We start from the raw sequence: 14,441 nt of genomic DNA on the forward strand, positions 1-14,441 counted from the left end.
GGCATTGCCAGTGACGCCCACATCCCATGAACGAATAAAAAAAATGTATCCCACAATCTAGAAACTGTATTTTCTATGTAAACTGCACAAAGTTCATAAAATATAAAAAGAATGTTAAAAACAGTGAGAAAAGTACGTAATGTATTAACCATCCTTCAAAAGAAAATCTTCTGAAATAGTCTGAGTTATGAAAAACAAAGTCCCAATTACTGACAAAGCCAGTCCTGTAGTTCTGTCATTGTGTACACCTTGGTATCAGCACAATAAATTGAAAGAACTTCCTTGATAGGGAGTTAAAAGTCTGCTTAAGCAGCAAATAAACAGAACTGCAATCAACTGGTGACTATCCTTTGGAATAGGAAAGCATAGGGAAGTTTGGGGTGGTGGGAAAGAGAAGTAAGGTCTCTGGGCTTGAAATGGCTAAAGATGACACACCTAGTAATTGAAAATTAGCAACATCAAACTCTAATCTGATACCGGTGCTGGGCAAATCTGTATTATTCCAGGGCACTCAGATGACCAGCCAATATGCCTCATTAATAGGATACAGAGGGGTTGACTTGTTTGTTTTTTTTTAAAATTGCTTCACCACATTATCTGAACACAAAGTGGGAGTCTTTTATTCTCATGTCACTTTCTAAATCTCCTGTGCTAATTCTATTCCATTCTTAATCCTAGTTGCACATTTTTTCACCCAATATACAGCACTTCACATATTCATTTGTCTGCCCCGTTGCATAACAAATCTAAGTCATTCTACAAAACTTGAATTGCATCCTCTGTTTCTGTTGCTTTCCCTAATTAGTGTCATCTGCAAATTTGACAAGTTTCAGCATCCAAGTCATTTATTTAGATACTGCTTCTGCTCCCGATGCAAGTTTATCCCAGGCATCAGTGATGAAATCACAACAAAAATACTGAATAGTGATTGGGAAGTCCCTTTTGCAAGACAAACATTAATTATGGAATGCAGTTATGCCCAGAACAGCAAACAAAAAACCACTTTGTTGAATCAACACCCTTTATATTATGAGCAAACAGCTTAGGTGATAAAATTTACTCTGGCACCAATGGGCAACAAATTTTCCATAGGCTAAAGCATGATTCAGCAATCCTGGTTCACCAATTGATGGTTAACTCTAGATTTAAACATTGAATTCAAAAGGCAGTATTCTAAATGGCAATGGTATGAAAGACCATCAAACTGCAGTGTGTGAAGTTTCACTACTGATATCAATTCAGAAAGTCTGTATGGACTAAGATTGTTGAAGTACAGTTGCTGCAGCTCTTGTATTCGTGGCTTAACCATGGAGATTCGGCTTAAACGATAGCAAGTCATGACGCTGCTTCAGTCAATCTTTTGGAGAACTTTTCCACCATCCGCCCGACGAAGGGGGAAGCCTCCGAAAGCTTGTGGAATTTAATTTAAAATAATTTTGTTGGACTATAACTTGGTGTTGTAAAATTGTTTACAATTTTGGAGAACTGACAGCGCAGTCAAATCTCAGCCCAGTGATCTGTGTGGGTTTGAACCGTACTGAGTCTCGCAGAAAAAAAATGGTTTTTCTTTGCTACCAATTAAACAGTTACAATATCCCATCATTGGGAGATTAAGGCTTTGTAAAACACTAAAGTTGCCACTGGTGACAAATAAAATTGTGAATACTGAAGACTCCTTACTTTTCTATACATCTATGCCACTGTTTTGCCCTAGTGTAGATCAGATGCGATTACCAAGCTGAGTTGAAAGTTTAAAATCCTTGTTGTGCTCAGTAAGGGGTTGGAGTACAAGAGTAAGGAAGTCGTACTACAATTGTACAGAGTTTTGGTGAGACCTCAACTGGTGTACTGTGTACAGTTTTGGTCTCCATATCTAAAAGGAAGGATATACTTGCCTTGGGGGCAATGCAACAAAGGTTCACTAGATTGATTCCTGGGATGAGAGGGTTGTCTTATGAGGAGAGATTGAGTAGAATAGGCCTATACTGTCAGGAGTTTAGAAGAATGAGAGATGATTTCATTAAAACATAAGATTCTGAGGGGGCTTGACAGAATAGATGCTGAGAGGTTGTTTCCCCTGTCTAGAACTAGGGTGCAGAGACTCAGGATAAGGGGTCAGCCATTTAAGACTGAGATGAAGAGGAATTTCTTCACTCAGAGGGTTGTGAATCTTTGGAATTCTCTATCCCAGAGGGCTGTGGATGCTGAGTTGTTGAGCGTATTCAAGGCTTAGATAGATTTTTGGACTCTAGGGGAATCAAGGGATATGGGGATCGGGCAGGAAAGTGGAGCTGAGGTCGAAGGTCAGCCATGATCTTATTGAATGGCGGAGCAGGCTCGAGGGTCTGTATGGCCTACTCCTGCTCCTATTTCTTATAAAGCCATAAAGATGCACACTATTGTAGTTCCATATCAGCTATCATATATCTCAACAGAAATGTGCACTCCAATACAGTTCAATAAAAAAAATACAAATACCAAATGTTGGTATCAAAAACTGATTTGACCAATGGACGTTAGGATGCAGGAAGAAAGGAAATCCAGAGGTAAGGGAACAAATGTCAGCTTCAGGTTAGTATTGAGAAGCCCAATTGTTGTTCTTTTCAATTAAGTGCTTCGAGCTCCCTCAATACATTAGTAAGCAAATGTATGGTGCGATGCAGCACTGTTCTATATAGACCAGAAGATCCACAGTTTAATTGATCTCAGTCGGGCAATAGTTGCGACAGTTGGTCTCACCCCTGGGCTTGTGAGGAACAAAAAAAAATCAACCAGGATTCCAGCTACAAATTGCTAGCCCTACTAGAAAGTGTATGGATGTGGACAAAATTGGATTCGGCAGTGATGCTTGACACTCAAAACAGCCTGCTGACGCTTGCTATCCAGTTCACAAATGAAGAATGGCCACCTAGGCAGGATTCTGGTGGGATACCAGCTTCTGTGGAGTTATATCCCAAATGAGTCAGTGCCTCAGGGAAGGAAGGAAGGGGGGGGGGGGGGGGAAAGAGAGGGCGGGGAGGGGTGGCTCTGCAGAAGGAGCACGCACTGTCTGCCAGTGTGCTTGAGGCTTTCCCTGACCTGTGGGCACCGCAGAGACTGGAGTGCATCATCGGCACAATAATAAAATGATGATTTAATTTGGTTTCATTTGATTTATTATTCATTAGTCAAGGTGACATGGGTTAAAGCCCAGTGTCATTGGTGGAGGGGCATGTTTGTGCCTACCACCACCCCCACTTTTTTTTTTAAAAAGAAAAAAACACAAATTTGTTGACTGAAGCTATCTCATAACATCCCATCGAAAGTGTTGGGTTTCCTCAGTGGTACAAATAGCTGTACCTATAGTGATCTTTAAAAGACAGATGTTTTGATAAACTATGTAACTACAATATTAAAGAATATTGCCTAAAATGCATATGGCTGTTGATGTTTGTTAATTAAAATGGTTGATTCCTATTATTGTTATACTGACTCACTATTTTAGGAGCCAATTTAAACTCCACTGTGCAATCCTTCCATATAAAATACACAAAACAACTGATCAAACCTGCAGAAATATTAAAATACAACACAAAGTATGGTGAATTGAATCTTTCATGATAATCTCAAATTAATTAAAATAGAAGTACTTGTGTGTTAAAATCAATCTGGTAATAATTTGGGAAGTTAACATTAGGTATAGCAACTCTCAAGAATTACACAACTGGCTTGAAATCATTATAAAAAGATCTGTGCATCAGAGTTCAGTGTAAGCAGAGACCTATTTGGACAGCATTAACCAGGCAGGCAATGTTATTTTCTTCCTCCTTATTGAAAATATACTAGCAGCCACCATTTCAAAAACAGGTGTGTAAAGGTTATATCAAGTTCCCTTTTATAACTGATTTAGCACATTTGGGAAAGGGGGTGGGGAAGGGGAATGAGTTCTCCTCCAAAACACAAGTCCATTATTGAACCTGGAAATGCTAGTTTAAACTCTAATCACTGAAGATTATGCAAACAGTTGTTGCTTCGACAAGTACTTGTTAATTGGAAAGCACACGAGAACAATTCCGTTGCAATTTTAAAGCTCCTTTGGATTCCTACAAGCTATTGGCCAACTTTCAGTTGCAGGACATCAAGGCAGTGTTTGACTGAGTGTAGCACCAAGGAGCCCTTGTAAAATTGAAGTCAATGGGAATCTGGGGGAAAACTCTCCAGTGGCTGGCGTCATACCCAGGACAAAGGAAGATGGTAGTGGTTGTTAGAGGCCAATCATCTCAGCCCCAGGACACTGCAGCAGGAGTTCCTCAGAGCAGTGTCCTAGGCCCAACCATCTTCAGTTGCTTCATCAATGACCTTCCCTCCATCATAAGGTCAGAAATAGGGATGTTCGCTGATGATTGCACAGTGTTCAGTTCCATTTGCAAACCCTCATAACAAAGCAGTCCTTGCCTGCATGCAGCAAGACCTGGACAACATCCAGGCTTGGGCTGATAAGTGGCAAGCAACATTCACATCGGACAAGTGCCAGGCAATGACCATCTCCAACAAGAGAGAGTCTAACCACCTCCCCTTTTAATTAAACGGCATTACCATCGCCGAAACCCCCACCATCAACATCCTGGGGGTCACCATTGACCAGAAACTTAACTGGACCAGCCACACAAATACCGTGGCTACAAGAGCAGGTCAGAGGCTGGGTATTCTGTGGCGAGTGACTCACCTCCGGACTCCCCAAAGCCTTTCCACCATCTACAAGGCACAAGTCAGGAGTGTGACGGAATACTCTCCACTTGCCTGGATGAGTACAGCTCCAACAACACTCAAGAAGCTTCACACCATCCAGGACAAAGCAGGCCACTTGATTGGCACCCTATCCACCACCCTAAATATTCACTCCCTTCACCATCGTACACTGTGGCTGCAGTGTGTACCATCCACAGGATGCACTGCAGCAACTCACCAAGGCTTCTTCGACAGCACCTCCAAAACCCGCGACCTCTACCACCTAGAAGGACAAGGGCAGCAGGCACATGGGAACACCACCACCTGCACATTCCCTTCCACATCATACACCATCCCGACTTGGAAATATATCGCCGTTCCTTCACCATCGCTGGGTCAAAATCCTGGAACTCCCAACGTAACAGCACTTGGGAGAACCTTCACCACACAGACTGCAGTGGTTCAAGAAGTCGGCTCACCACCACCTTCTCAAGGGCAATTAGGGATGGGCAATAAATGCTGGCCTTGCCAGTGACACCCACATCCCATGAACGAATAAAAAAGGTTTTCCTGTTAAAATATAAATACCATTCCTTCACACACATCTGTTTAAAGTAGACTACAGACATAAAAGTTCTTTTTAAAAAAGTACAAAATAATAATATGGTGTGTATAAATATCAGCATTACACTTAGACCTCCCCTAAAAATATATTCTTAACTATTAGTACACCACGAACAGAATTCGCTTTATTACTGATGTTGCCAGTGAGTTTACTATCCTGTTGCCAGCCCTTTAGTACTTCACACTAAAAGAACATTTTTTTTTAGGACTAACAGGGCCGCAGTCAATCAAATGGCAGCTTTTTAAAACGATGCCCCCAATTCAAAATGAACAGTTGCAGAGGGAAGGTATGTGAAGTTCAACAAAAAACATTACATAGAATGTTAAGAAAAAGTAAAATATATATGAGTGAAAGAGGGAATAAGAGAGAAAGAAAGAGATAATTGTAAACATAGGCAAAATGGATAGCATTGTTGCTATAATATTTTTTTTTAAAAACACACGAGCTGAGAATCTGTAAAACCCCGGCCTAGGGAGATTGGCATTTCCACAAACATGTCCATTAATGTGAGAATTAAAATGCACTTCCAGTTCAGTAGAATATTATAAACTTGCAGGACAGTAAACATTTACTTTCACTGGTAATTTGACTGGATATTAAACCAAAATGTCACAATAATTATTTTCTGCTCTTATCCATCAGTACCTGCAAAGTAGGAAAGTCAATAAATATGTGTCGGTCCAGCCGGCCAGGTCGCATTAGTGCATTGTCCAAAATGTCAGCACGGTTGGTTGATGCCAGAACTATTACATGATCTGTTGTACCCATTCCTGTTCAAAATAAGATCAATCAATATTATGGCAATTTACAATGTTCCAGTAAGGACAGATGGTGCTACTGTACACAAGGCTAGTAATGTTTCACTTACTTTACTTTACTTTGTGTACACACACACACACACACACACACACACACACACAAACTGCAATAGAATGTCTAGATCAAGTCTGGTTGTCAAGACACCCTCAAATTCTATTGCAGTCACCAATTGTTGACGGTAATTTTGCTGGTCCGTTTAGCTCAAGTGAATTATCTCAAGTTCAGTTGTACATTCAATATTAATGAGATCATTCAGTCCTGCATTTCACATTGAGAACTGAAGCACCATTGTTCTAGAATCCTAATACTGCCATATGGACACTGAAGGATCTGATATACAGTATAACCACTCAACCCAATCACTATTTGATTTAGTTTGAATTCAACACCATAAAGTCAGTTCCATAGCTAAATTGTTTCAACATACATGAGTTATTAACTGGCAGAAGTTATCCTAAAACACAACATTCTGAAGAGTCCGAAGTGTTTAATACATTTGTAACAATACCATGCAACAGCTTATTACTTTATAAAATAAATACATAGTACCAAACAGGCTTGCACCTCAATCATACCACAATGAAATACCCACCATCCATTTCCACCAATAGTTGATTCAGCGTCTGTTCTTCCTCAGTATTAGCAAACCCAGACATGTTGGTAGAACGTTTTTTACCCACTGCATCAATTTCATCAATGTACACAATACAGGGAGCACGAGCCCGGGCCTCCTTAAACAAACTTCGTACCCTCGCAGCACCTAGACCTACAATTAAAAATTAAACTTGAGACACTTCTGAAAATAAAAAATGTTTCACTCTCTAGAGCACGAACAGGTCATATATTTTTAAAAAAATTGATGATGGTGTGATTCCTTATTCTGTAATTACAAAGATTCCATTGGCCTACAAAACAATAGTGACTACACTTCAGAAACAATTCATTGGTTGTGAAGTGCTTCAGGGCGTGGATGTGAAAAGCGCTATATACATGCAAGTTCTCTTTCTTTCAATATATCTGGTAATCCTTCTATAAAAAGATGAGTTTATGAATATTGTCTTCCTCACTTAATTGTGCATTGTTTACACTCACTAATGTGGATTTTTCCTGCCAATCTCTGACAATTTTTTAATTTAATAAATAGAATAAATACACTTGCAGAATCAAAGTGGTAATTTTCTATGATTAAAAATTAAGATTGAAATATCAGCTAAAAAGCTTGCAGCCAGAATTTACAAACTAGCTGCCTGGTAGATGGAAAAAGGAACACACTTCATGCTTTACACAGGTCAAAAGGTCAGCTAACAATGGGCACAGATTTAACCGATGAACCCATCATTATTATTGTGCATAGTAGGCTTTTACGGGATCCCACTGGAACTTTCCCAAAGCCATTATGAGCTGTTCATTTCTATTTAATGGAACTGGTGAATACATTTCTCATCTCTAAAGCATCTGATGATTGTTAGTGATCATTATTCTGAGTATGTTTGAAATTTACTTCCAGTGGAGGCCCCTTAGATTGAACATTAGCCAACTGCATCATTTAACCTCCAATAGATAAGATTTAGGGTGATGATTTGCTTTTTACTTCTAACCAACCTGATCAATTGAAATTTTAGTACTTAAAGAGTGGAAATTGGTTGGAATTCATATTAAGTTATATAGTTATCAGCTCACTACACATGTTTTGAGCTTCATATGGTCTTTATTCCTATGATTTCCTGTGAAACAAATAAAGATGGACTAAAGAGATTACTGCCATTTAACCTAAACAAGGAATTCAGCGACAAACTGTAATGTCAGTTTATGCGGCCATTAGAATCAGATTGGTATAAATAGACGATACGCAGCAGAGTTTAGTGAGTTACTGAAAAACACTGGGGGATGTCAGCCAGATAACTCTTTTTCCATTCTCGGGATATGGGCATCACTAGCAAGGATAGCATTAATTCCCCTTCCTTAGCTACCCTAGAGAAGGTGGTGGTGAACTGTCTTCTTGAACTGCTGCAGTCCATGTGGTGAAGGTATTCCCACAGTGCTGTTAGTTTGGGAGTTCCAGGATTTTGACACAGCAACAATGAAGGAACGGCGATATTATGTCCAAGTCGGCATGGTGTGCGACTTGGAGGGGATCTTGGAGGTGATGGTGTTCCCACTCATTGTACATGTGTGTTAAATCTTAATTCCTGAGCAGCACAAGTGTTTTTGTGCTATATATTCATTAGAAAAATGGGTAGGATTTATATTTATGATTGTGTAGTATATGCAAATTCTCTGAAAGTACTAGAAACACCAGGTTTCTTCCACCAGTTCTAATAAACCTGTGATAAAGAAGCCAGTTTCACTTTCTAACCACAAAAGTCAAAAGGTGCACACTAATGTGCTGTTGTCTCTTACAGGGACCCGCCCTTCTGCTCCTAGAAAGAAACCAGACCAGGATTGAGCATAGTATATACACAGAAATAAATGCTGGTTATTGAATTAAAACCAGTAATGTCCCAGGTTTCATATAGCACACTATCTAAACCCTTCCTTGCAACTCATTTCCTGGGAATAATATTCAGTACTGTACAATGTTGTATTTTGGATAAGTTAAACTCTACTTCTCACCTCCGATCACCTCCACAAACTCTGATCCAGCCATGGCTAAGAAAGGAACTTGAGCTTCCGAAGCAACAGCTTTTGCCAGCAGTGTTTTTCCACACCCTGGTGGTCCAAGCAATAAAGCCCCCTTTGGAACTTTGGCACCAAGCTGTAGGTAGCGTTCTGGACTCTTGAGAAGAAAGAATATAAATTGATTTCCCCCCTTTCCCAGTGTTACATTATCATTGGTTCCTGCTCAAATTACCAAAATGTGCCTTTCCAGCAGCAAAATTTGGTAAGAAAACAATGGCCTATTGGTACAAATAAAATCATAAACTTGACCTGACAGCAAGATCTAAAGGAGCTTTTACATTATAGGAGTGCAGCTGACTGCAGCTCCATGCCACAAACCTGGCTTCCTTAGCCCAATGTTTGCTCTCTACGGGACTCCATATAAAAGCTGAGCCCAGCATGCCTGCAGAGACTGTATCCATAATCCAAGTGTAAAAGCACTGTTACTTTCCCAAAACAGGATGCATGAACAGAACAGCATTTTAAAGCCGATATGCTGGCCATTAGCTGAAACATTACAAAGGATAATTTGTAAAAAAAAAAATTTTAAATTCCACTTTCTGCAGAAATTGACGGGAAAGCAGACTCACATTAGCTGGTAGCAAAATAAAGGCACATCTTTGCCACGATCATTGGAGGCAAGAAAAATTATCAGTATTATGCAAACAAGCTTATTTTCATGGAGAGGGGGAGGACTACCTAAAAATGGGCACAACAACTTATAAAAAGATGGAGAATGTTTCCTTTGATATATTTAACAGGTAGTATGATACACTTTCTTCGTTTCTGCCAGGTGATGTACATTACAAAGGCAAAGTGCCCATATATTCTACTTAAATATACCATTGTATAAAATATCAGTTTGTACATTCAAAACATCCACATTTACAAACTGATCAGAAGATGTGCAAGCTTTTTCTTCTCAGATTTGTTTTAGCGACATTGATTACCTTGAAAAAATTGCCAACTGATCCACTCCCGCCAACCACAAATACCATGGCAATGAAATATGCTGTATTTTGAGGCAACAGTAGGACCATAATTTTTTATGTTTCAAGATTTTCTTTGAATGGTCCAGCATCTGTAGGTAGATGCAAGGGCTGCCTTTTTAGCATATCAGTTCAGCACTACACAATCTTCCCTTCTTTAAGGAGACCTAATAGACTGTACACACCTTGATCCAGTTTAAGTCAGTACATGTTTATTTGAAAGCTTGTACCACATTCCTTCCATTTTGAAAAGTGGAATTGAACTCGATGTGGTATGTGCCATATAGCAACTCGACCTTTGCTTTTCACTATCAGCACCACTCCACAAGATTTTGGCCCACACTGCCATCAATCACCCTATAGAGATCTTTTTCTTCAGCTTTCTTTAATGTAATCTTTTTTTTAAGCAGATATTTGGAAGAACGAACACCCCCCCCCCCCACCAGGTGATCAAAGATATAGCATAATTGGGCAACACATCTCCAACACTACAATAAGAAGCATTTTAACAGGTGGATATTTTTAGAAATCCCTCTCTGGTAACTTAGATTCACCTTGAAGTTGCTTAAACTGTCATTGTTCAATGATTATAGAAACACATATCAGCCGGCACAGAAGGAGGCCAGCCGGCCGAAAAAGAGCTATCCAGCTTAATCCTACTTTCCAGCACTTGGTCCGTAGCCCTGTAGGTTATGGTACTTCAAGTGCACATCTAAGTACTTTTTAAAATGAGTTGAGAGTTTCTGCCTCTACCATCCTTTCAGGTAGTGAGTTCCAGACCCCCACCACCCTCTGGGTGAAAACATTTCTCCTCAGCTCCCATCTAATTCTTCTACCAATTACTTTAAATCTAAGCCCCCTGGTCACTGACCCCTCTAAGGGAAATAGGTCCTCCCTATCCACTCTAGTCCAGTCATAATTTTATATACCTCAATTAAATCTCCCCTCAGCCTCCTTTGTTGCAAAGAAAACCACCTCAGCCTATCCAATCTTTTCTCATAGCTAAAATTCTCCAGCCCTGTCAACATCCTCATAAATCTCCTCTGTACTCTGTCTAGTGCAAGCACATCTTTCCTGTAATGTGGTGACCAGAACTGTATGTAGTACTCAAGCTGTGGCCTAATCAATACCAAAATCCAGTTACCTTCAGGTAATCGACAAATCCCTTAACTTCCTGTTTGGCCTCTGTTCTAGCATAACCTCCCTGCTGTGCTTCCATGCTTCGGCTAATAAAAGGAAAGTATCCCGTATGCCTTTTTAACAACCTTATCTAACTGCTACCTTCAGGGATCTGTGGACATGCACTCCAAGGTCCCTTTGTTCCTCTACACCTCTCAATATCCTCCCGTTTATTTTGTACTCCCTTGCCTTGTTTGTCCTCCTTAAATGCATTACCTCTCACTTCTCTGGATTTAATTCCATTTGCCACTTTTCTGCCCACCTGACCAGTTCATTGATATCTTCTTCCAGCCTACAGCTTTCCTCCCCACTATCAACCACACGGCCATGATATGCCCAACTCAACTCAGTCTATTGACCCAGCAATTGAAAATCCTTCATTTGTAATAGCATCTTTTCTCTCCTGTAATTCTTCATTTCTACATAATTTCCTGGTTTTGAGCTAGGGGCAGATTACCTACTCCCAATACCACTCTTCAGCTAATCATTCAAGGTAACGTGCACTCTGATATTTTCTGGACAGCTCCCAACCCCCACTCAGTGTCACACCCATTGACGTGGCTGGTAAAAGGTATTTGTATTGTGGGGAACTACAAATGCAATTTCAGCTATACTATCAGAATTGCAGCAACAATGCAGCTTACCAGCCCAATTTGATTTGCTCATTTTTAAAAGTTTATTATTTCAGGTATTTGCCAACAGCAATAGATTGACATGAAAAAAACTGCACTGTTTATGCTAAAAAATTCTTATATTCTATACCAAAATTCAGTTACCTTCAGGTAATCGACAAATTCCTTAACTTCCAGTTTGGCCTCATGCATCCCTGCCACATCCTTAAAGGTAACACCTTTTCCAGACTTTCCATCCACAATAGTGAAACGAGCCATTTTCAGCTGATTCTATGGGTTTGACCAAAAGAAAAAGCACTAGCATTATTAGAGAGAAAAATTGTATAGTTCTATCCTGTACAAGTTTAACGAGGCACTATACACCTTTTCTCTTCCTCTCCCATCATTTTTGGTTCTATTTAATTTTTTTTTTAAATTGCGAGGTTTAGTTGCGTTGTGATATAGAAGTGCAAACCCACAGCTATAGTTACAATTAGATACCAAGAAAAATGCACATCCACTCCCAGCATAAGTTTTCAAGCAGAAATTTGATAAATTTTGTAACATTAGAAAGTTGTATCCACCTATTCTTAAATTTCTCAACGAGTGACTACTTTAATTCTTGCATGTAAAAGGGAGCAGGAAAACACCCTAGCCTCTCAAATTGAGGAAAGATCAAGTTACACTGAATAAATCCTAAAATATTGAAGAAAACTGAACAAACTACATAGACACGTGTCAGCCTTTTCCTGCATCAGAATATGTGCTGTTGATGACTACACAGAGACACTGACATAGGTAATTCCATAGTACATTTATCCCATCCTCCCAGCTAGAGGAAGACTGAAACCAAATAAGTTTGAAATCTTAGAAATAAATTAAAAATCCCAAATGTGCATTTTGCAGCCTGTAATGTTTATATTCCAACAATCAGATGAGCATTATTAAATACTATAGTGGGATATTTTCTTCCCTTTTTGGAGTGACAAGAATTCGGAGCATGTTTTTATCTAAGGGTAGTGGCTGACTGATCCAAAGCTCCAAACCTATGTCAGCGATTATGTGCACAGAGCAGCAGAATACATAAATGACTTAATAGATAGACAGAGCTGCAATGGCTAATACATCTCAAGAAGAAAAAAGTGTGCAACCCCAATAAATTGAGGGAGAATATTACAGAACTGAAATACAATTTTTTGCTGAACCACCCACATAAATGAAATTTTACAGGTTTGCTGTTATATAGCAAGTATGGACATGTATCAAAAAAGAGACCAGGAGTGACTATATATTATTAAGCTCACTTACGAATGCACTAAATCCACCTTCTCTTCCGGCCATTCCTGCCAACCGAAATATGTACCAGAGAATAGCCACTCCCACTGCAGCCATTCCCAGGGCATACAATGCACTAAAAAAAGGCAAAAATTAGATCATTAATTCTTGTGCTTGACTAAAATCAGGTTTGAAACTGTTTTCATAGGTGCATGACTTATTAGAGCTTAAGTAAAATACTGTGTAAATAAAAGAGCAAAATTTACTCTTAAAATTCATCAAACTGTTTGTTTTCCCTATAAATTATATTTCTCCATTTTTTCAGTTTGATCAACATAAAACCTCTCTACCTCCCCCTATTAAGATGCAAGTTTTCATGTCTAGCAAATGATACAGCATGACCTGACATACACTATCCTTATGGGATCTCAAAGCAAGAGTTACCATCAAGTTCAAGAGCGTTATTATGAATGTACATCTGAGAAATGGATTATGATTCCTAGAACTCATTTTGCTCCCCTTTCCCCATCAGATGTCAAATTCAGAGACACTTAATTTCCCTTTCACTGCGCTGCATTTGAATCCAAATCCCACAGTGAAAGACTGCATTTTAACACTGTTGCACAACCCTTACAAGACTAAAGAAAAATGTTATTCAATTTGTAACACTTAGTACTTCGAGTTCAGAATGCAATTTGTGAAATCGGCTGATACAACTCGACAGCTTATTTGAAATTTGTCTTTTTATGCTTCTAGAATACATGTTCCGTTACTTCAACACAGGTATCACCATTGTATTTGACCTATTGCTCCTAAGATTGTGTGTATTTCCACTTAAACTCTGGGCATTAACACTTTTTTTCCGTAGAACCAGATAACAATAAAACGAGTAACTCACTTTCCAAAGAAACCAGTGCGCTTGTAGGATACTGGGATCCTGTCCTTTCCATCAATCCCAAGCTCATTCTCAACAGTCCGCAGTTTCTCTTCAAACTTATCAATGTTTGCTACCTGCATTCGATACATCAAAGCTAACCGCTAGAAAAATGGGGGGAAAAAAACACAATTGAATGCCATCAACAAACCTAAATAAATCATTTGTGTTCCAGCCTCTACCTACCCCTCCCCAGCGTTATTTCCTTTAGCAGTATCACCTGTCAAAATACTTAGACTGCAGCCAAATAAATCACAGGTTCCCCAGGGATAAGCACAAGCATAGATACAAAACCAAGTGTAGTAAAATGCACTTGCATGCAATTGAGATGCATAAAATTCTCAAAATAATTTGTCTGAATTTTTATGGGGAGAAAGAAAGGAGGAAAATGGAAGGTGATTGTGAGTATTCTAATAATTGACAAAAATAGGCATATTATTTTTATATTATCCAAATGCAAGTATCCACACTTTTGGAACTGACTATTGCCTCGATATATAAAAAAAGTGGTCACCCCAATTGTTGCGAGGTAGAATCTCAGTCTCTGAGCCACACAGACCAAGTAGTCCAAGGTTTAATCTTGATCCGTGCCAAGTTATTTGATCTCAGCAGAAAAGCAGTAGGCGTGCTACAATTTGCCACAG

The 14,441-nt window shown here is 39.3% G+C and overlaps 1 protein-coding gene across 3 annotated transcripts in view; it reads right to left on the bottom strand.

The window, feature by feature from the left end:
• spg7 (SPG7 matrix AAA peptidase subunit, paraplegin) overlaps positions 1–14,441 on the bottom strand; it is a 54,830-nt gene that overhangs the window by 19,113 nt on the left and 21,276 nt on the right. For all 3 annotated transcript variants that reach the window (XM_067998029.1, XM_067998028.1, XM_067998030.1), the window contains exons 5-10: positions 13,762–13,901; positions 12,897–12,999; positions 11,754–11,879; positions 8,765–8,927; positions 6,744–6,917; positions 5,978–6,102 (exon numbers count right to left, since the gene is read on the bottom strand). In XM_067998029.1, the coding sequence (XP_067854130.1) occupies positions 5,978–6,102; positions 6,744–6,917; positions 8,765–8,927; positions 11,754–11,879; positions 12,897–12,999; positions 13,762–13,901 (831 nt within the window). The remainder of the gene's footprint in view (positions 1–5,977; positions 6,103–6,743; positions 6,918–8,764; positions 8,928–11,753; positions 11,880–12,896; positions 13,000–13,761; positions 13,902–14,441) is intronic.

Source organism: Heptranchias perlo, chromosome 16 (assembly GCF_035084215.1).
Source record: "Heptranchias perlo isolate sHepPer1 chromosome 16, sHepPer1.hap1, whole genome shotgun sequence".
In the NCBI taxonomy this organism is placed as follows: domain Eukaryota; kingdom Metazoa; phylum Chordata; class Chondrichthyes; order Hexanchiformes; family Hexanchidae; genus Heptranchias; species Heptranchias perlo.